The 24210-nt window shown below is 44.0% G+C and overlaps 1 protein-coding gene across 18 annotated transcripts in view; it reads left to right on the top strand.

Annotated features, from left to right (window-relative positions):
* PTK2 (protein tyrosine kinase 2) overlaps positions 1 to 24210 on the top strand; it is a 330274-nt gene that overhangs the window by 131037 nt on the left and 175027 nt on the right. For all 18 annotated transcript variants that reach the window (XM_075920049.1, XM_075920046.1, XM_075920048.1 and 15 more), the window contains one exon: positions 8537 to 8763. In XM_075920049.1, coding sequence (XP_075776164.1) covers positions 8537 to 8763 — 227 coding nt within the window. The remainder of the gene's footprint in view (positions 1 to 8536; positions 8764 to 24210) is intronic.

A 24210-nucleotide genomic window follows, 5' to 3' on the forward strand; every position in this document is an offset into this window, starting at 1 on the left:
AGATGAGCCAGCCAGCGGGTCAGATGAGGAGGAGGACCAGGGCAGCAACGTGACCTGCAACTTGAGGTCATCTCCGGCAGCCCTGACGTCTCCCGTGCATCCTCGGAGGCCAGGGCAGGATCCAGTGGTGAGTGTTGCACTTTGCACTCACAAGGGCGGGGGGGAGCCAGGCACCTGGAGGGGCAGTAGGGGGAGGAAGTGTCACTTAGGCAACGTAAGCTGCACGCTGTGTATCATTAGCAGTATGCAGCACGTGCAGCCTGGTGACTGAGTGGCACGTGGCCATGGCAGGCAGCTCCAGAGCTCACTCATGTCTGGACCAGGGGAGAAGGGTGGATGCCGGCTGGAACCAGCCAGGGCCCCAGGGACTCAGGACACAGCCCATAGCTCCGCAAGGGTGCAGCACACAGAACGGCACACTGTTCCATGCCTCGCTGTGAGGCACAGCCAGCTGCTGCTGGGAAAACCTCAGCGTCAGCCCTGTGAGCGTGGCCCCCACTGAGTCCCTCGTCTGCTTCCGGTACCTTGGCTGGCCCCCCAGGGGAAGTCCCCACTGCGGCCACACGTCCCTGGGCTACCGTATGTGAGGGCTAGCGGGAGAGGGAGGGGGGAAGCGCTCGGGCCTGCCCTAGGGTCCCTTTAGTTTTGCTCCAAGGTTGGTACACTGCCCAGTCACTCTCTTGGTTCCATTCAGGAGACATCCCACGTGATGGGGATCTGAGCACCCAGACCATGTCTGCCACATGTGCTCCCAGGCACTGTGTGGGGATTCATCTTTCTCCCTGTCAAACACCACTGATTAGCCCAAAGCCTCCCAGCCTCCCCTGGCAGGGGGTTCCACAGGTTAACACAAGACACACCTCCTCCCACCCCCCCAAAGGGCCAGGACACAGATCGGTGGTTACAATACATGGAGGAGGACTCTACTCCAGGGGCGGTCCTGTATGCAAACATACAACATGAGGGGGGGAGGAGGAACCGAGTGGACCCAAGCCACACTACTGTGGTGTCACTTGGGCTCAGGGGTGGAGGGCATGGGGTGCTGGGACGGTGGCCGGGCTTCCTGACTGACCCATCCTTTTCTCTGTTCCCTGCAGCGAGACTGAGCAGGAGTGGGGGACGCTCCAGCCCTGAGGCAGCGGCAGCACCCCCAACCACCCAAGCCAGCGGGTCCGGCAGCAGGACCAACTGCTTCGGCGGCCATCACCTGGCGGGTGGAGGCGGACCTGGAGTGGCGCCAGCAGGCCTGGGGCCCCTTCCAGGCCCAGTGTGTCTGCATGGCAGATGTCATCACTGCCCTCACCATGCACATTGGCCATGCCGTATATTACGGCATGGCATTGCCCCATGCACCCGCCATCCCTCCCATAGCAATGCCCATGTCCCCTCCTCCTCCTGCTCCCACAATGCCCCCTCCTCCTCCTGCCCCTCCTGGCCACCTCCCCGTGCTGCCTGCCCCAACATGGCCTGACTCCCATGTCCAGGTCCACCCCCGCAGAGGCAGTCGCAGGGGCCACCTCTTCTAGCAGTAGCTCCCCCTTCCCAGTTGAGAGCCTCCTCCCCCCTCCCACCCTACATCCCCCCATCCATTGTAAATAAAAAGTTCGAAATGTTGTGTTCCAAAAAAACCTGTGTTGTTGATTATTGGGAGGTAAGGGGAGGGGAGGAAGGAAGGGTTGGGGATGGGAGGAAGATGTCAAGGGAGACAGAGGTGACCCTACTATGGGGCCTGGGAGAACATCTGTCAGGGCCTCCCGGATGCGCACCCCATCGTGGTGCGTCTGGTGGATGGCAGCTGTGCTGGGCTGTTCGAAGGCCTGGCCCTTGCCTGCCATCCATGCCGGGAAGACGGCCTCCCACTTCCGCTCCATGAGATTGTGGAGCACGCAGCATGCGGCCACTACTTCAGGGACATTCCGCTCACCCATCTCCAGACAGGTGAGCAAACAGCGGAACCAGGCTTTCAGCAGCCTGAAGGTGCACTCAACTTGGTTGCAGGCCAGGTTGAGGCGGTCGTTGAACCGTGCCCGGTTGTGGTCCATCCGCCTCGTGTAGGGCTGCATTAGCCAGGGCAGCAGGAGGTAGGCCGTGTCCCCTACAACACGTGTGGGCATTGGCACGTCTCCGACAGTAAATTCCTCCTGGGGAAAGAGAGTGCCCGCCTCCAGCATGTCAAACAGGACGGAGTTTCGTAGAATGCGGGCGTCGTGTGCCCTGCCGGACCAGCCCGCATAAATGTCCAGGAAGTGGCCACGGTGGTCCACGAGGGCCTGGAGTACGATGGAGAAGTACCCCTTTCTGTTTATGAAATGGGCTGCTCGATGCTCTGGAGCACGGACGGGAATGTGGGTTGCATCCAGGGGAACCCCAGGGCAGCGAAGCTGGCCACCGTAGCCTCCACGTCGCGCAGACGGATGACTCTCTGGAGCAGGACGTCATTGATGGCACAGACAGCCTGCAGAAGGGTGCAGAGAAACACAGGGGAACACATCACATAAGGCAGGGTGAGAGTGTGCTTTCTTGGGGGGTTGTCCCCCCCCCGTGATGCCCTCTGTCCTCTCTCTCTCTCTCTCTCTCTCACACACACACCACCACGCCGCCGCCACCGCTGACATTGAATAGTCAATGCAAAATGCAGTTTAACATCCCTAGTCCCCTCCAGCGCACATCTTTACTCAGTAAGAGAAACTTAAGATTATGACTGAAACTGTAACATGCAGCGTCATGCATTTTCATGTTCATGCTCAAAAGCAGGAGTGCAAAAGCTTGAGAAAACTGAATGCAAAAACTTTATATTATTACTCATGGAAGCGAAAATACCATGTTTTCTAGGATATGTAGTACATTATTTCTAGTCAATATTTTTTTTCTTGTTTTTAATGTAACAACCTAGAATGTGGTGTTTGGTACAACTGCAGCACATTTCTACAAGGCCTGCATTTGTCTCTGTATATTTAATAACATAGACAATCTAAAAGCTTAGTTTCCTCTCAATAACTCAAATCTGTCATCTAAAAGTAACTAATGGGGCTTTGTAAAAGACTTTAAATAGGACAACAGAAAGAAATTAATTCTGAATCATGATTGTAGCTGTGAAGAGGCAGGTGAATAGATTTTTAAGGAAGAAATTAATGTCATTTTGAAGTGAAATGTCTTAAGTCATTTTTTTTGAAATGTGACTTAGCAGTGGCATAAACTAATATCTGAACATCTTCCAGCCTAAGGTGGGAATCAGAGAATAGAAATAATTTTTATGATAATCTGTGTAGCTCTTTTTGAGACTTTCAGGCATTAACATACAGTTGCATTATGAAGAATGACAAAAAGACAGTTTGAAATAGTATTGAATAATGCAGTCAGGACATTCTGTGCCATCTACCCTTCTTTGAACAACAGATTTTAAACCAAAATGGTTCCGGTTTTATGTATTTTCTAATTATTATGACCGCTATATAAAACCATGGTACACTCATATCTTGAATACTGTGTACATATGTGGTTGCCTCATCTCAAAAAAGATATATTGGTATTGGAAAAGGTTCAGAAAAGGCCAACAAAAATGATTACGGGTTTGGAACAGGTCCCATATGAAGAGAGATTAAAAAGACTTGGACTTTTCATCTTAAAAAAGAGGAAACTAAGTGGGGATTTGATAGAGGTCTATGAAATCATGACTGGTGTGAAAAAAGTGAATAAGGAAATGTTGTTTACTTGTTCTTATAATATAAGAAATAGGGGTCACCAAATGAAATGAATAGGTAGTAGATTCAAAACAAACAAGGAAGTTTTTTTTCACTCAGTGCACAACCTGTGGAACTCCTTGCCAGAGGGTGTTGTGAAGACTAGGACTTAAAGAGGGTTCAAAAAAAGCGCTAGATTAAATTCATAGTGGTTAGGTGCATCAATGGCTGTTAGCCAGGATGGGTAGGAATGGTGTCCCTAGCCTCTGTTTGTCTGTAAATGGATGACTGAAGAGGGATCACGTGATGATTACCTGTTGTGTTCACTCCAGCTATGTCTACACTGCAGGGGTTGTTGGGGTTTTTTTGGAAAAAGATATGCAAATGGCAAAGCGCAATTTGTGTATCTTTTAAATAAAAGCGAAAGAGGCTTTTCCGACATTTGGCCCATCTACACGGGGCCAAATGTCGGAAAAACCTCCTCTTTCGGAACATCCTTTATTTCTCATAAAATGAGGAATATAGGGATGCCGAAAGAACGCATCTGCTTTTTTTTTTAAACTGTTCCATAAAAGCAGAAGCCTTCGTTGGACATGGCAGAGCTTTTCCGGGATACCTCTGGAATCCCGGAAAAGCTCTGCAGTGCAGACATAGCCTCCCTCCAGGGCATTCAGCATTGACCACTGTCGGAAGATAGGATACTGACCTGGATGGACCTTTGGTCTGACCCACTATGGCTGTTCTTCTGTATGTTGTTGTTGTTGTTGTTATCAAATTGTCTCAAATTCATCAATAGGGATGTTGGAAAAGAAAATATTTTTCTGAGCGAAAACCCCTTAAATTACCAGCATACCTACTGTATTTGCATTAATCATTTTAAAATCAATTCAAAATTGTCTCAACTCTCTGATCCTCATTGCTGGGAAATCCTTAAATCAGCACTAAGTCTTGATAGTGAAATACATAACACTGAGCTTTATTGATCACGTCTGGCCTCTATGATTATTCACAAGAACTGACTCTGACTATGACCGACTACTCTGGGAATAAGCAGTTCTCAAAGACTAGTATGAAGAGCATATGAGGGAGTGAGTGTTGTCTTTTGAGACAGAAACAGTATCCAGAAAGGACTAAACTAATTCAGTCTTACTGCTTTTAGGGCATGCTGGAAGATGTCCTCCTGGAAAATGCTCTCCAAACGTAACCAGAATGCTTGCTGATGATGATTTTCTGTGTTGCTGTTTTTATTATACTCTAGGAAATATGAAGATAGCTATAATAGAATTTAGCCATGCTCCTTTTCCTCCACACCCTTGTAACATCCCCTCCCGTGTAAATTGAGCAATTGGGTGGCCACCCAGGAGAGAATCAAGTGATTAAACTTTGCTGATTAGCAGAGCTCCCACAACCGGTGGTGTGTGTTTCTGCTGGTGGTGCATGTAACAAAATTTATTCAGCACATGGCCAAAAATCTTTAGAAGGAACTCTGTCCCCCATCCATGTACGCATTTTGAGCACTGCAGCAGAGTTGGATAAATCACCTGGCATGATCTTCTACATAATTTGATAAAATTCACAACACAGGGCTACTGGATGCCAACAGTCCATGGACTCTGCTTCTCAACAATCTACTCTTCTCCTTTCTCTACTCTATTCTAATCTGTAGGATATTGAGAAGTATTTAGTGTTTCTATCTAAAGAACCAGTAATTTGAAGAACAGGACTTTTACCTAAAATGTCACATACATTGGACAAGAGGATAGGATAAACTTTAGACACACAACTTCAAATCCATATGAGAATGATTAACATAATTGTAGATGTGTCAGCCTTGATGTCCCATTCTAAAATATGGAGACGTTCATTAATAAAATATTATGGAAATATGTCTCCATGCAGGGGCGGATATACGGCAGGGTGAGCAGGGCGGCTGCCCTGGGCCCCGCGCTTCAAAAAGCCCCGCGCATGCGCCGTGGCAAAGGGGAGCCCCACAAGATTATACTGCCCTGAGCCCCGCAAAACGGTCATCTGCCCCTGTCTCCATGTGAGCTTCAGATGATTTCTTATCCTTAATAACTTAGTTGTTTTTTTGTTGAATACAAAGAGGGCTGCAGTGTAAACCAAAGATCTGTTGGAGTACTAAAAACCAAGGCTGTTTTGGGTGTAAATGAGTACAGATAGGCATATAATGCTCATAATCTTATCTTATCTTTCTTTCTAACTTAAAATAGCCAAGGAAATGTTTTATAAACAAGTTAACTGTTTTTGTGTTATGTCCAACAGTACAGTGCCAGGCTTTAGTTTAGGGCAACGTCTTACAGCTACATTATAAACTCTTGAAAATAAGGGTCTGGTTTAATAGAAATGTTAATAGATGCATAATAAGAAATGAAACATGTTGCTATGTTTTAAAACCTATCAGAATTATTGCTCATTTGGTACCTCATAAAAGAAGAAGGTTTTTAAACAAAATTACAGTGAATGATAAAATGATTGAATTTTTATTAAAAACTGCTTTTTCTTATTTTTGGAATACTGTCTGTCAATCCTGACTAGCTCTCCAAAACATAGTCTTATTATACTGTGAAGTAATTAAATATTTAGTGAACGTGAAGGGCAAAGGTAAGAAAGAGCTAGATTCAGATTCTTTTATACTGAGTAACACCTGATTGCTCAGAGTAAGTAAAAGTATTAGAATTTGGCCTTAAATTACTTGACCAAAGTCTGTCAGTGAAGACTAGAACCAAGCTGTCTTTACCTCCTTCTAGCCAGTAGACTTAAGAATATAGGTTTTCCTGAGGTATTTCAGTTTAGCACCAACTTCTGGGATATATTTTCTTTTGATTTTTATCCCTTCTTTTACTAATGACCTTCCTTAAAAATATGTGCAATACCCAGAAGACAAGCAAGTAAAATATCCTGCATATTTGCCCAGAATTTAGTCACTTGTCCTTCAGAAGAGTTTTCTGGAGTGCTTTCAAAGCTCACATGAATTTCCCTAAATCCCATCTTTGTATGAAACAGTAGTGGATATGGTGCACATCATTACTACTTATTCTCTGGGACTGAAAGTTCATCAGTATTTAATGGTGAGGTAAAGAGTACTGTTAGAATTGGAGGATGGTTTCCTCAACTGTCCTTTTGCAAGTCTGCATGAGAGACAGTTCAACAAACTATTTTAGTCTGGGGTTGGAAAAATAGGAAGAAATGGTTGGAATTATATCAGCTTTCTTGATTGAGCACATATGTGTATCATTTGTTACTCTAATTGGTTTTCAAGGTTTTCAGGCTTCATGTCTGATCTTCATCTGTTCATAGTTGACTCATCAGGAGCCACAACCTTTTCTTTCATAAGGGGACCTTGCCTTTTGCAGCCAGGAAGAATTACTCTAATGTGCTGTATGTGACGCTGCGCTTAATAACCACTTGGAAACTTCAGCTACTACAAAATGCACTTCTGTGCCACTTACCATGCAGTATTTCATGTAGCAGGCACATTATATCTTTTCTCCATAGTCAGTAATGGCTTCCTTTGGTTTCTGGATGAAAAACATGGTGTTGGTTTTTACCGATACAATTATAAATGGTTTGAGTTTTGACTATCTTATTTTTTCCTCGTACAGTAATGTAGTACTCATGATTAACACATAGTTTTGATCATTTAGAGCCCTAGTCTGAACAGGAGAAGTTAGTAACTGGGGGTATGTCTATACTCAGGGCTCGCCAAGCCGCAGCGAGCCCCGCTCGCCAGCTGCGCTGTCCAGCGTTCTGCGCATGTGCAGATCGTTCTGCGCATGTGCAGATTGCCCGAACCCAGCTCTTCCGGGATATAATCTACTCACAGATTACATAGATTGTCGAGCCCTGTCTATACTACATGTAGATGAGTTTACTAGACATAGGAAAATGAAGCAGTGATTTAAATTATTGCCGCTTCATTTACATCAAAATGGCTGCCGCACAGTGTGGATCAACTGTTTGGCAGCACAGAGGGGTAGTCTGGATGCGCCACGGTCGACAAGGGAATCCTTTGTCAACTGCTCCGGTAAACCTCATTTCATGAGGTTTCCCTTGTCGACCGTGGCGTGTCTAGACTGCCCTGCTGTGCCACCAAACAGCTGATTGGCACAGCGCGGTGGCCATTTTGATGTAAATGAAGCGGCGATTATTTAAATCGCCACTTCATTTTCCTATGTCTAGTAAACTCATCTACTTGGCTCTGTCAACGGAGCCATGTAGTCTAGACATACCCTAGAAGACCTGTACAGTGCCCTCAACTGTAGGATGTATCCCTTTCTGCTTATAATCTGAATTGCTGACCTTCATGGAATGGTGCAAAGCTTATATGGAGGGCAAGTCAGGATGTAGTGTTCCAGTTATGGCAGGAATTACAGTCCTCCCACAGGTCTACAATCACTATAAAACTAGAGCATGAGCTAATTCTTTATAATTTAGATACAAAATGTCTGGTCTCACACACATTTTTAAAAGGGATGGGTTGATATAGATATGAGAAAGTTGAGGGGAAATGAGCTTGTTAATGGCAGAAGGAGACACTTTTGTGAGTATTGAATAGTTTGAAGGGAGAGAACTTTGTTTAGTGATGAATCAAAGAATTTTCCTGAATAATACACTAGGATTTTTGTAATAACATTTTAGAAAATATACATAATGGCTACATCTTTGGGTAGCAGTTTGATAAGTAGCAGCGAATTAAAATAAATAAAAGCATCTGAGTTAAAGAGGATTTTTGAGACCTTTCTTTAGGATTTCCATGAAGATTTTTATGTATGATTAATCAGTGTGAGGCTGGGGTTCAATCAGAATTATTTATTTTCTTTTTTCCCTTTTCCCAGAATATGACAGATACCTAGCATCTAGCAAAACGATGGCAGCAGCTTACCTTGATCCAAACTTGAATCATACACCAAGTTCAAGTGCAAAGACCCACCTCAGTACTGGGATGGAGCGTTCCCCAGGGGCCCTGGAAAGAGTCTTAAAGGTCTTCCATTATTTTGAAAGTAACAGTGAGCCAACTACATGGGCCAGTATTATCCGGCATGGAGATGCTACTGATGTTCGGGTGAGTCTACTTCCAAAATTCTTTCACAAGCCTTTAAAATATATGTTAATATTAAGAGAGTGTGGCACAGACAGCTCTAAAGGCTAAAGAACACAGATGTTCTACAGTTTATTTTAAAATCTGTATCTGACACATACTGTGAATCATTTCGGGCAAAGCTTTAATTTCTAACAATTTTCTCAGAGAAAAGGCAGACATGCAAATTGTACCTTAACTTGACAGGGCTATTGACATTAATTTAATTCTCATTTTCTGTGGCATAAAGACTTAGAAGAACAGCAACTGAGCTAGTTCACACCTGCTTAGATTATTTTACCACTGTATTTCCAAAAAAGCTCATTGTGGGGGACTGAGTGTGGTTTTTTAAGTGAGTAACAGAAAAAGCTGGGAGATGTAGTCCCGTAAATTATTTATTCTAGAGTGAATGGTAGAATAGAATAAGCAGTCCTATACGAAAGGCATGAGTAGTAATCTGATATTGAGAACACTGTTTTAAGATTTTCTGGAAAAGGATTATCTTTTTCAGATCTCAATGCTGTTTATTATATTAAAGGAAGGAGCAGGAGAACATCTGAAGATGCAAGAAACAAATTCTTTACTTGTTTGATTTCTTAGTGTATCCCCAAATTCAGATTTTCTGCCTTTTTAATAATTCCTCTTCAAATGACATCTAATCAGGACTTGCTGATAGGTAATAGGTAGAGCAGAAGACAAGGTTCACAAGACTAGGGCTTTATTTCTAACTGCTACTGACATTTCTGCAAGAGAAAACTGTTTAAAAAACAAGCTAAATCTAAGGAGTTTTGAGTACCCTCTTCTCTTCCCTTTGTTTCTGTTAGCACTGCTGTGTATGGAAAGAATTAACTGCATTGTGAATCAAGGGTAAATTTTATTGCATTAGCTTTTGACTTGTGTGATACAGAGTTCCAATGGAAATTGCCCTGAAAATTTATCAATTTTGTCAATGTAATAAATTAGTACCTAGTGTTCAGAAGGATCTAGGGAAGCAGACAAGTTATAGAACAGCAATTGGAGCCAGTCTTAGTATTTTTGCACATGGAACAATTTTTTTGAACCATCCTCCCTTTAAAATGTCACCAAATCTTGTCCATGATTATCTTACCACCTAAGGGTCAACCTAAGTGGTGTGATTGGTTAGTGTAATTATTTATCTAAACCCCAAACTAGCTCATGTTATATAAAATGTGTGTATGTGGTAGGAACATGAGGTAAAGGAAGGCAAGTGTTAAGGAGGTTCTATCTCCATGACCCTACATGCACGAGTGGATCCAAGCTGCTTTTTCCTTTCAACACCAGCAGTCCGTTAACAGTGGTTCCGTTTTAAAAATTTTATTTGCGTGGAGCAGGACTAAAAACTGTTTTCTCCCAAACGAAAGCTATCATTTTTCTCATTCCCCAAATCTGAATTGCTGTTTAGTTGTGGGCTATCTATATAGGGTCCCAAGCACTAACTCTAAGAGTAGTAAATTCAAGATTAAGCCCATATACAGAGTTGTAGCTGGCCATTTAATATGCAGCAATAAAAGTCTTAATTGTCTAAAGGCTGAACAAATCAAAAAGTGTGTTTAAAAACAAGAGAAAATCTTAATTGTATACTGATGCCTACTTACATTTTTACATTTTACATATGACCAATTGCAACTGATTTCCTTGCACACTTGTTTCTGAGAAAAATGTTAAAATCTTTCCCTCTGTGTTTATCTTTTTTCTAGCTAAGAAGGGAGAGTGGTTTTTGGACGAGGATAGGTTACTGAAATGCTTTATTCTTTTAATAAAAGATTAACATGAAATTTTTGAATCTTTACAAAAATTGGGACAAACTTTCTTTAAGCAATAGTGATTTTCAAAGGAGTGTATGTTTATACTAGATATGGTGCCATCTCTTTACCATGCTTTGATGTTTATTTTAGAAACAGTAAACAATTATTGGAGCACATGCTTACATTCCATTAACATTACTACTGTTGTACCAAGCATACGAACCTAAAATAAAAATAGTACCTGTAAGACTTCTGCAGCAGCTCTCTGGATTTTCCCACCTTGTTACTGGAGGAGGTAAAGGCCACATAGAGTCAACATGCCCTAATTCGCAACTCTTTCTCCTTCATTTCAGAATGACTTTTTCTAGCATCCAAAACTTTAAGACATTTCAGGTGGTGTGCATTTTTTAAAAAAAATTTCAAGTCTTTTAACCTGTCAATCTGCTTTCTGGAATCTTAGCTGGGGAACTTTTCCAGTGTTTAAAGGGTATCTATGAGCTCTACTGGAAATCCCAAATCCCTCTATTAGAGGTAATTCTGCTGTTTAAGTGGTAAATGTTTGTGGCAGACACTAATGTCAAGAGGATGACATTTCTATTCCAAGTTCCTGATATGTCCAGTTTCCTAATAATTTTAGACTACCTTTGTTTTTAACCAAATCAGATTTGCCTTTGTTCGTGGTAAGGGTGCATTTGACTTTTACTGCAGCCTTCTGGATTCCTAAGAGGAGGTATAGCTGGTCTTTGGTTCTTTCTTAACCTTCTAATACTTTTTCGTTGGAAATTACTGCACTAATTAGTAAACTTGTTGGATTTTAATTCAGTCTTTACCGGCTCAGCAACACACTCTTTGAATCAGTTAACGTACAGCCTAAGGATGTTCAAATGAGGTTAATTGTCTAGTCGACTAGTTGATGGAATTTCCATCGACCAGTCAATAGGCACTTCCACATTCCTCCTTTGAAATGTACCGCTCCTGTACATTTCAAAGGAGGAATGTGGAACTCCGGGTACAGCCCAGGGCCAGCGGGAAGTCCCACTGATTCCAGGCTGTATGTGGCGATCCTGCTTTGAAATGCACAAGAGTCCCCAGCAGGGACTTTTGTGCATTTCAAAGCCATTGAGTCCCCCGCTGACCCCGGCTCCATGCTATGCTCATGCCACTAGGTGCCCGGGAATGCGACACTTACTCAGAACCTGGGGTCAGCTGGGAACTCCCCAGCTGATCCCAGGTTCTGGGGAAATGCTGCAGGGAGCCTGCGGTCAGCTAGAAGTCCCCAGCTGACTCCGGGCTCCACAGCAGCTGCCCCTTTGAAATGCATGGAGGCAGCGTTTTAAAGGAGCAGCCCACCACACAGCTGATCCGCGGATTAGCTGTGCAGCGGCCACCTTGGGATTTCAAAAAGGCAGCACCACTGTGTGTCACTATCACTTTGAAGTACCCCTTCTTCCCCCCCCCATCCCTTTTCTGCCTCTGTCTCATAGAGGCAGCAGTGGAGGGGGAGGAGGGCTATCGACTAGTCAAAAGACTATCCGATAAGCAAATGCTTATCAGATAGTCAACTAGTCTTTAACATCCCTAGTGCAGCCTTCTAGTAATTTGTCTTTGAACAAGGATTTTCTATTAGCCATCACATCAAAAAGGAGAGAGAGAGAGAGAGAGAGATTTAGGCTTTTGGGATTGATTCCCATATATACCAACACTGTTTTCCACAACAATATGCCAAGAAGGCTATTGTCATATTAGGGTGCATTAGGAGGAGCATTGCCAGCAGATCTAGCCAAGTGATTATTCCCCTTTATTCGGCACTAGTGACACCACATCTGGAATATTTCGTCCAATTCTGGGCCCCCCACTACAGAAAGGATGTGGACACATTGGAGAGGGTCCAGCAGAGGGCATCCAGAATGATTAGAGTGCTGGAGCACTTGACCTACAAGAAGAGGCTGAGGGATTTTGGGCTTATTTAGTCTGCAGAAGAGAAGAGTGAGCAGCCTTCAACTTCCCGAAGGGAGGTTCCAAAGAGGATGGGGAGAGGCTGTTCTCAGTAGTGATGGATGGCAGAACAAGGAGCAATGGTCTCAAGTTACAGTGGGAGAGGTCTAGGTTGGATATTAAGAAAAACTGTTTCCCTAGCAGGGTGGTGAAGCACTGGAATGGGTTACCTAGGGAGGCGGTGGAATCTCCAGGCCTAGAGGTTTTTAAGTCTTGGCTTAACAAAGCTGTGGCTAGGATGATTTAGTTGGGATTGGTCCTGCTTTGGGCAGGGGGTTGGACTCAATGAACTCTTGAGGTCTCTAGCTAGCAGCTTCGCAAGTTTGTCTCAGGAATTTGTCTGTTGCTGAAATTTGTAAGGTGCTTGGAGTTTTATTCACACTTCTACAAAATATTCTTTTCTTGTTGCTGGAATCTGAGCAGTTGCTTTTTAAAAATTTTTTTATGAGGGCACTAATTCGGTCTCTTGTTTATTCTTTCTGTGTTCTTTCCTTAGGGCAGTGGTTTTCAAGCTTTTTTCCCCTCATGACCCAGTTGAAGAAAATTGCTGCTGCCCATGACCCAACATAATTTGACTAAAGTGTAGACTCCCAGGTGGGGCTGAGGATGAGAGCTTTGGCGTGTAGGAGGGGACTTGAGCTTTGGCACTGCAGACTGTGCGGCACCCCAGAAGCAGCCAGCAGCAGGTTCCCAGACAATGGGAGCACAGAGCTAGTGCTCAGGACAGGGGCAGTGGGTGGAGCTCTGTGTGCTCTTCCCTCCCCCCCATTAGGAGCTAGGCCTGTTGTTGGCCAATTCTGGGGTGCAGCACAGTCTGCCGTGCCAGGAGAGGCAGGAAGCTGCCTTAGCACCCATTGGTCACCTGATTACCCTGCAGCAATGAGACCCAGTACCTGACGTTCCACAACCCAGTAATGGCTCTTGACCCATAGTAGGGCTTTCTATTACTTACTTGTATACAGTAAGCATTTCCAGGGTCAATTAAAAATGTTGTTCCACCAGACGCGTGAGTGGGCTATCTGTCCAGCTGGGCATGTTTGAAGGCAGTTGAGAACTGTTATTCGGGGGGTACTGCAGAATCCCACCCTCTAGCTGCATGCTTTTGGAACTGAAATAGTTTTATTTATTTTTTTATCTACTAGTTAATGTTAACAGTGACATTTCCTGAACCATTTTTATTGACAGGGTGTTTTGGGGGCTTTAAGCTTATTGGCCTACAGTTTGCTGTGAGCGTTAAGAATTTTGTACAAAAGCCTTTTCCTGGTCCTTTGTTTTGTCTAACTCTGGTGATGAGGAGGAAATCCAAGAAGAAGCCTTGGATAGTAAAAAGCTGTGTTATGCAGTACCATGCCAACCAAAAAGCTCTTTTAACCAGCATTTCTGATATCTCTCAATACAAATCTTAAATCTAGTAACCGGGATTAGTATGCTGCCCAGAAGGGTATCCATGTCCAGTTGCTCTCTAATTTCATGCATGAGAGACAGAAGAAAGACAAGCAAGCAAACAGAAATCAGGGATGTAGTCAAAAAAGCAGCTTTTAGGGTGTGTCCTAGGGTCAGTACAGTTTCAGCCCATTCTCCTATACTTTTTATGTCTACAGTGATAATTGATGTTGATAATGATGGCCCTGAGATACTTCAGGAACTTGCAGTGCCTTCTGAATCATCAAAGAAAGATTAAATTATGTTCAGTATAGTTTTAGTGCTCTAGTGATACATAGTGTCATAAAATAATCCACTTGTATAGAAAATTTTACCTATCTACACCTAAGCGCTCATGAAGCCAAACACTCTGCAATGCTGAACAACTATAGGATTGCTGAGTACCTATATATTATTTTATACTTAAAAATGTAAGAACAGCCATACTGCGTCAGACCAACGGTCCATCCAGCCCAGTATCCTGTCTGCCAACAGTGGCTAACACCAGATGCCCCAGAGGGAGGGAACATAACAGGTAATCCTCACGTGATCCTTCCCATCACCCACCTTCACTTCATTTCTTTTATTGCATTCTACTTCTTCACCAAAGTAATACCAATTTTCAAATATAACTTAGTTATCTGGAATTTTTGGCTGATTGGCACCCCCTATTATCACAGCATGCTGGATAACAAAGCTTTTATTGTATATGTAGGGAAGCCCTGTAGCAGCAGAGAGAAACCATGTTGTTCCCAGACTGCCAACAAGACTCTCACTTGCTACTACTACAGAGTCAAAGGCAGCAGCTTAATTTCTCCACTCTCTGACACAGGGAGTGGTTGTGTCTCTGCTGACAGATGTGGGAATACCAGCTCCAAAATCTGATACTACAGAGTATGCTGGTCTGGTAAGACACTCTCAGGCCCAGTCCCTATACTTGACTCAGAACCACAGCAGTACCTCATAGACCAGTGTTTCTTAAACTGTGTTTCGCGGTACACCGGTATGCCACGAGGAAGTCGGAGGTGTGCTGCAGAGAACAACAGAATTAAAAATGGCCGATCTTAAAGGGGAAGGCAAACTTTTTTTGGGTGGAGGAGGGTCTCAAAACTTGTTCCCAACTCTTTTTTTCCTCAATAACTTTTCTCCCGGCCCTTCCCCTCCACTCTCTGACCTTTTTTTCCCCCCCTCAACAAAAAAATCCCCAGTGTCCCTCATTTAAAAAAAAAATTGTTTGGTGCTCCTTGGTCTTAAAAAATTTAAGAAACGCTGTCATAGACCGCTAAAATGTGTTGGGGCTGAGAGTGGAAAGGGCTGTTTTCCTTTCTTTCTTATGCCTGATAACCAATGGCAAAGGTGATGTTTGTATTATAGTAGCATCTAGAGGCCCCAACCCAGATCAAGGCTAACCAATTGTACTTCCAGGGGTAATTATTGTTTTGATGAGGGTCCATAAGAGAAATTGACAGGGCTGTCCCTGTGGGAAGGGGGGGGCGCAGGCTTAGTGCAGCCTCACCCAGACCCCTCCTTTCCTGCCCTGCTCAGCCCCTGCTCTGCCTTCGCTCCATCTCTTCCCACAAGCCCTGTCCTTGTTCTACCTCCATCCCCACACACACACTCACCCCACCTCTGTGGGAAGCAGAGTGACCCAGCAGCCTGCTCTGCACTCCACCAACTCCCAGCGAGGTCGTTCTGCTTCACCATGGGCAAGAAGTACAGCGTCCTGGCCCTCACCTGCTCTCGTGAGCCCTGCGTCACCCAGGGGGCATACAGAGAGCTGAGCAGGCTGGGGTGAAGCAACTGGCAGTAGGCGGTGGAGCAGAGCAGGCTGTTCCCGCTGCTGTGGTGAGCATAGGGGGCCCAATCCTTGCTTCCACCGCACACCAGGTTCCCCCAGGTAATCTCCCAGGCCACATCAGGTCCCACAGGGGAACCATCCGATCCGTAGATGTAAAAGGTTAATTGGTTACCTGGCAAGCATTAGAAATGTTTACTTGGTAACTGTTAACTGCACTGCCAGTCACATGGAGCTGGCCAACTGGAACCCAATCAAGTCAGGGCAGCAGGTGGGACTGCATGGCGGGCAGGCGGGGCTGCAGCCATGCTGTAGGGACAGGTGGGACCCCAGCCGCAGTTGTACTGCAGCGGCCCTGGTAATGCAGACAGGATAGTGGCCCTGGCCAAGTCCCTTATTGGGGTTAGCAGGGCACCAACCTCAGCTGTGTCACCGTGGCCCCAGTGGGGGCAGACAGGACTCGGCCCCAGCCATGTAACAGTGGCTCTGGATCTCAGCCTTGTTGCAGCGGCTCCTGCCAGGGCAGATGGAAGAGTGGCCCAAGCCCTCAGTGCTGGTGGAACCTCAGCTGCACCTCAGTAGGCTCTGGCCTTGACTGTGCTGTAGCAACCCCAGTGGCGGCAAGCAGAACCTGGCTGTGCAGCATCAGCTCTGGCCATGGCTGCACCACAGCAGCCCTGGGAGGGGCAGACAGGACCGTAGACCATCCTGAAGAAATGGCTTTAGACCCTGGTCCCAGCTGTGCTGCAGCGGCCCCCACATGCCTGCTCATAGCCCTGGTAAGACCCTAGCCCTGGCTGCTCATCATGGTTAACCAGTTATACAATATAATTTTAATCCTTTAACCAGTTAGATGTTTTACTCAATATTTACCTCCCGAATGGGCTGGTTGAGGCTACCACCGCAGGATTCCCTAAGGCAGATGTGGGGCAGAAGCCTGACCAATCCTGTAGACTTGACAGATCTGGTAACTAACTTGAAGTTAGTAAACTATTGTTTCCTGCAAAAGAGGGAATAGAATCCAGCTCCCTTTCCACTAGCAATAAAACTGATAGTTGACTCTGCAGGGCAAAAAGGACACACAGAATTTTTCACTCAAGTCACTAGGTAAGACTGAATACACTTCGTAGGCCAAATAGGAGGAAGAGGTAACCTGTTCAATTGCATATCTTTCTGTAAATACTTATTATGTATGTTTGCCATGATGGCATAAAGAGCATGATCCCTGATTTGTGCCTCTAGAGGTTAACACAATACAAATTATTGATGATGAATATTGATAATAATGATACATGGGTCAGAAGTGAATGGCTCTAACTTGAATTACACTAGCTGAGGATCTGGCCCTAAGTTTGCAGTTTTGCAAGCAATAAGAGCAACTGCTCAGATTGTTACAAAATTGGAGTTTTGATAGTTTTGTGCTTCTGCCACATGCTCACTTCCTAAATAAGCTGCTCTTTGTGTTGTTGAGCTAGAAAGATTTATAAAACAAGCACCATGAAAACAAGCATACAGTAACACCAGGCTATAGAAAAAGTATCTAAAATGTGCAACACGGAGGGCCAGGATGGCAATTCGCCAGGAGCCTGAGGATTAATTTGCATGTGTGTGTACATAAATGTTTTTATCCATTAAATACGGATAGCCATATATTAATGTCTCTCTTTTTTATAGGCAAATACAAATAACTGGTTTGAGGTCACTAGCAATAAAACTGATAGTTGATTTGAATTGTCCTCATTCTGTCATTACACAGAAAGGCAATGCTCAAATTAGGAAACTTTAAGGGCCTGCTGTATCCATGGCGCTCAGCCACAATCATCCTGAAAATATCTTTTCTTCCCTCCACTATGCTACTATTGTCCACGTTAAAGTGAATTCTCATTCTTCCTCTCAATTCCCCAGTTCATAATGGAGAAATACAGTAAAATGGGGGAACATGGAATTAAAGCAGTTTTCTAAGTTGTGCCTTGCCTTGTTTTTCTCCTTCTACAATTAATTTTTTCTTGTCTTTTTCTCTTTACCTCTCTCTAATCTTTCTGTCCCCTAAACTCTGTCCTTCCGTGATGGTTTCTAGTCTCCACTCTCATTCGTTGATTCTCTCACATAAAGTCTGTGTTCTTCCATTTCTGTCTTGGTTGGCTTTCTTCACAATGTCTACTCATTCCTCCCCACGCCCCAAAGTTTCCTTCTGCATTTGGTCCTTAGACCATTGGATATTCCTACACCATGGCTTATAGTTTGGGCTGAATGCAAGTTAACAAGCGATCTGAGACTGTGATCTGGTGACACAATTTTCAGAAGAGGAAAGAGGCTTTAGTGCACTGAGGGTCAGCTATAAGAGGCATTAGGGCAAGATTAGTACACAATACAGTTCATAGGAACTGTTGATCTTTTTTTCTGTCATTTTGTGAAAATGAATCTGAGAAAAATGTAGTACTTACAAGAGGGTGTGGAGACTTCCTGCACATCTGATGAAAATGGCTCAGATATAATTGACTTGGATCTTTCATCATTTGATTAGTGCCAGAATGCAGACCAAAACCAACCCGCAGGTGATTTTATTGGGCAATAGAAAGAACCACTCCATCTCCCACACAGACTTTTGTGGAAATAATGACACATTTACTTTTGAAACTGAAGCTGTGTTTGAGTGATGGGAACAGTTCAAATGACAAAACAACTTGTCAGAGTTTAAGAAATATGAAAACCATTCTTGAGGATTATTGTAAGAAAGTAGAAACCCTCTACTACTTCATAAGTATCTCAATTTTTCTTATTTCCTCTTTAGTACATGCCCACATTATGGATGGATACCTGAGCCAGGTGACAGGACATAGTTGTGCTCCTTCCAAGGCGAAATATACACTTAATTTGGTAAAGATCTATAGAAATAGCACTGTGAACATAAATCTGTAGCCCTGTTTCCAGAAGCAACAATGAGTGGTCTCCTTTTATACCATAATCATGAGGCTATTACAACTACTACTGAACAGAAATATCCTTTGTATATAACTTGCATATTGTTACGTTTCTTATGTTGATGTAAAGCACTCTGAGCTCATTGGATGACAGGCAAAAGGCAAAATATTTTGACCAAAACAATATCATTATTCTTCAGTAAAATGTCAAATGGTTTGAAATCAGTCCTGGAACAAAAGCCCAGAAGAAAATTAATATTGTGCAAATATTTAAAACGTGATCGTTTGACTTGTTTTTTTTTATAACCTGTCAGTCCTACATCTATTCCAGGTCAGATTATGGAGTGGCTGTTATGGGATTCAATTAATAAATCCTTAAAGGAGAGTAATATCATGAATGCCAATCACCATGGGTTTTTGGAAAAAAGATCCTGGCAATCTAACTTAAAATCTTTTTTAATGAGCTGACAAGTTTGGTTGTCTAAAGGTAAAAGTGATGAAGTAATAGACATTTGTACATATTCTTGGTTCCGCATGTAATTTTCATTAAAAAACTATATGGTATAAAATTAATATGGCACACATTAAGAGCATTGAAAGATGGCTAACTGAGAAATCTCAAAATGTAATTGTAAATATGGATTCTTCGTGTGAGTGTGTTTCTTGTGAGGTCCTACAGGGATCAGTTCTTGGCCTTAGTTATTTATTGTTTTTGTCAGTGACCCGGAAGAAAACAAAATCATTACTGCGAAAGTTTGCAGATGACACAAAAATTGGGGGAGTGGTAAATAATGAAGGTGACTGATCTGTAACACGGAGTGATCTAGATTGCCTGGGAACAAATCTACTGATAGCAATTCCAGGCCCCAGACCAGAATAGCCAGTGGGCTCCCATATGCACACAGAATGCGCCTGTGTGGACGTGGTCCTTCTGACCTCTGGGTGGTGCTGTGCCAGCACTAGCAGATGCCTAGCAAGCTGCTGGGTGCACTCTTCTGGCACGGCCAGGGCATCTACATGAACCGCCCAATACAATTGCTAATCGTGTAATCCCAAAGACCCTTTCCCTGTCCTGCACCTTCTCTGAGGCTATGCTCCTAAACCAGCTCTTCTCTGAAGCCACATCCCTGCTCACTCCATCTCCCGTTCTTCCATCGGCCACTCTCTGCCACCATTTTGCTAGGCTGGCGTGGGGGGTGCAAGATGCAGGTTCTGGGAGAGAATTTGGGTGTGGGAATGAGTGTGGTACAGGCTGTGCAAAAGAGTTTAGGTGTGGGGTACAGGTTCTAGGCTGGGGCAGGGCGGGGGTGAGGAGGGCAGTGGTTACCTCAGGTGGTTCCCACAGGCGACCGGCACATCCCTCTGGCAGCAGCACCTGACCTAGGCAGTGGGGGCAGGTGGCTCAGCATACTGCTGCCCACAGGCACCGCCCCTGCAGCTGCCATTGGCCACAGTTACTAGCCAATCAGAGCTCGGGGTATGGACAACATATGGAGACTCCCTTTCCCCCTCCCCCAGGGGATGTGGTGATGCTACTGGCCAGTTCCTGGAGCAGTGAGGCAGGTTAGACCCTACAGCACTGCCGGCATCAGCCACGGGCTCTGGCCAGTAGCCCCCTTGAGCACCCATCAATGGGCCTGTGTGGTAAACTGAGTGCGAGCAAACAGTACGTGTTTTTAATGAAGCTAAAGGTATATAGGAACAATGAGTGCAGGCTGTACTTACATCCTGGAGGCTCTCTCAGGAAGCTTTGACTTTCAAATGATTTTGGGGATTGCGCCAGATAATCAGCTGAACATTAACTCCCAGTGTGGGCTGAAGCCGAGATGCTAATGTGATCCTTGGATCCATAAATAGGGAAATCTGAAATAGAAATAGTGAGATTATTTTACTTGTGTATATGGCACTAGTGTGACTGCTACAGGAATACCGTGTTAAGTTCTGGTGTCCACAGTTCAAGAAGGATGTTGATAAATTAGAGAGGGTTCAGACAAGAGCCACAAGTATGATTTGTGATAGACTCAAGGAGCTCTGTCTGTTTAGCTTAATAACAGGAAGGTTACAGTCAATATGCACCTACATGGGCAGTAAATATTTAATAATAGGCTCTTTATTCTAGCAAGAGGGGTATAACATGATCTAATGCAGCGGTGGGCAACTTGTATCCTGAGGGGTGCGTGAGGCCCATCAGAGTTCTGCGTGCAGCCTGCAAGGTATTTTATTTATTATTGCCCATGAGCAGAGTGGCCAGATTCTGCTAGTTTCCTTCCACATAAAGTTTTTCTTATCCGTAACGCTAAAGTAACATGCACCTAAGGCAAGGGCATGTGAAATGAGCTGTGTGCTAATTGTACACAACATTTGACCTGTAAGAGTTGTGCACTCCTTCTTGCAGTGCTTTGATTGGATGCAAACTACCCTATCTTCTGAGACTGATTTGGTTAGGACAATCTTGCAGCCCACTGAGATGATGTAGGGTCACTCATGCAGCCCAGTCACTAGCCTGGGTTGACTGTGAGGATAAATAACCATTACAACATTTTGCCGAGGATTGTGATGATTCTGCGTCACTGACAATTTTTTATTCAAGATTGAATGTTTTTCTAAAAGATATGCTCTAGGAATTAATTTGGGGAAGTTCTGTATGTTGTATAGGTCAGCCTAGGTCAGTCATTCTCAAACTGTGGGCTGAGACCAGTATTCCCTCTAAGATTTTCCTTCCATGAGCAGAGTGCATTTTGTCTTGTGTGCCAACAATGAGGTCATGTGTGCTTGTTCGGATGTGTGCCACTGGGGCACCCACCAGTGGCACTGCTCCCCAAGAGACTCTCCCATGTAGCACCTACCCTGCCCCCCCACCACACAGCCCCAATTGGCCCTGCCTCTGGAGCAGTCCCATCACCACCACATGGCCCCGACCACCGGAGCAGCCCTGCCCCCAGCACCACCACCACCACATGGCCCCAGCTGCCAGAACAGCACCACCACTACCACGCTGCTCCGGCTCTGATCCTGGCTGCGGCCACCGAAGGAGGAGCCATCAGCTGCCCGCGATGTGGCTCTGGCTGTGGTCCTAGCTAGGGCCACTGGAGGAGAAGCCACCGCCTACCGAACAGCCTGCAGCTCCAGCTCTGGGGAAGGGCTGAAGCTAGGGCCAGGGCTGCATGGTGCCTGCCCTGCCGCTTCTGGGGTGGGGCAGCTGCCCACCAGGAGGCCCCGCTCCAGGACAGCTGAGCAGCCCCTGCATTGCTGTAGTGAGGTGGTTCGCAGGCCTCAAATTCTTGGAGTGAACACTAGTTGGGACCTCCAAAGTGGTAGTGATCCCATTTTAATGTGGTCACCAGAGTTGGCATCACACTTGCTTAGCCCGGGAGCCCAACCCTATTGCCTTGGGCTGAAGCTAAAGCCTGACGGCTTCGGCCCGGGATGATGGGGCTAAGGTTAAAGGACCCCCACCAGGTGTACTTTGACTCTCCTCACCAAGGGTGGTGAGCCTCAGTCTTTGCTCCCCACATTCCCGGCCTGGGATTGTGTGCTAATATTTGTTGTCAGAAGTGGGTGGTGGTGCAATTAAGTTTGAGAAATAGATTCTCAGAATTGTTTCTTATGAATAGGCATTTGGCTAATCCCAGTGCAATAAGCATGAATTTGAGCATTTCACAGTTGTGTTTTTTCTATGGAAATTTTAAATCTGACTTATTTGAATCATTAGAATCCAATATATTTCCTGAATGAAACAGCACACTCCATGGTACTTGGAGTTTGTAAAGTGCTGCATTAGCATTCATTTGTATCATGTCGCTGTGTGGGAGATAAGTGTATTCCTTAGCTGAGAAACTGATAAGTTGGAATGTACCCAAGGCCTCACAATGGTCATGGTTAGAGTCAGGACTGGAAATCGGGTATTCCTTACTACAGTCCTGGTCCTAGAACACCCTGTACAATTCCATGAGCTAAAAGAGATTGGCTGTACTTAAGCTTGTGAAATTTTCAGATATCACTGTCTGTGGTTAGAGCATGTCACATTTAGTCACAGCTTAGTTCATGGTGTTTTTAGTTGCTACTGTACAGTTACTCATCAGCAACATTGTCTGAAAACCTCTGATTAAACATTCTAATCACTGTTATAAGGAGCATCAGGCATGCCTGTGGCAAGACTTTCTAACTTACAAATTCACTTGTTAGAATGCAAGACAGAGAAGCTGTGTCATCCTTGCAAAAGTTATGGCCGTTGCTTTGTCTGGCATTGGCAGTGTCTCTAGACAGCCTGGGGAGGCTTTCCAGATCTCCAGCACTTTCCCTGTATTTATTTTACAAGGGTCACAGTTGAGTCCACTGGACTAACTTATGGCCACCCTGCTAGTAAAGCTCTTGAAAATTCAATCTTTTACTGCTGTTTAACACTAATAGACAAAGCCCTGCTCTACTCTGTGGGAATGATTTACTAGATTATTTGCATGTAGATGTTTCACAAACAGGGCCTGATCCTTACTTCGTGTAAATGGATATTCCTCAGTGGAGAGACCCTGATATACTCAAGGTGAAGATTGACGATCTGTCCCCAATTAGTTGAAATTAAACTTCTTTACTTTTTGTGTGTGTGCAAAATGAATGAACTCTTGGTATTAAAAGTTTTCAGAGAAGACAGGTCAATTTGAGTGTCTTGATCACATTGTTTTCTAATTTTTTTCCATTTTTTGGGACAAGTTGAAGTATTAGAAAAGTTTTAGGAAGCCTGGTAGCAAAATGCTATATTGATTTCAATTTGCAGTATACACCACTACTTGTGTTCTGGTAAACTTACAGGTTTGTAAAATAATTAAATTTAAAGTTGTCTTAACTTAATTTCATTTTTCAGCACACTTTACTTTTTAGTAAATGTGTTTAATTTATTAGATGGTAAAAGTATTTCTCCTCTATTTACTAGACTTGAGAGGTGAATCTATTTTCCTTAATCCATCTATTGAGTTTATTTACCTTTCATCTCCCTTCTATAAATGTTTTCTAAATTTCTCACTGAATGGCCTAGCACTGCATGTTTACTTTTCTGTGAAATGTTCTAGCTAAAATGTTTTCAGATTTTATAGGATAATACAAAAACAAAAATTATAATGTGTATTTAGAGTTTAAGCTCTTAAGTGAAGACATGTTATTTAACACAGCTAACCTGTTGTACAGGGGTCTAATACAATACCATGTATTCAAACTGTTTTATCTCAATAATCAACTTATGTATTAATGACAACTTTTCCAATTCAAAAGAATACTGTCTTGCTATTTACTTGATTTTGGTGTGATTAGTTACATGAACAGAAGAGCTGTTTTACTCTTCTGGAATAAGATTTAGAAATATTTTCTATTTTTAAATTGAGTCTGGGATTTCAAAGGGATTTAGACACCCAGTCCCAATGGCTTTCAATGAGAATTAGGCCCTTAATTTACTTGATTCCTTTAGAAAATACCAGGCTGAAAGGGAAGCTCTTGACTCTCCTCCCCATTTCTTCTCTGCCCACACACTTGATTATTTACTGTT

This window comes from Pelodiscus sinensis, chromosome 2 (genome assembly GCF_049634645.1).
Source record: "Pelodiscus sinensis isolate JC-2024 chromosome 2, ASM4963464v1, whole genome shotgun sequence".
Lineage (NCBI taxonomy): Eukaryota > Metazoa > Chordata > Testudines > Trionychidae > Pelodiscus > Pelodiscus sinensis.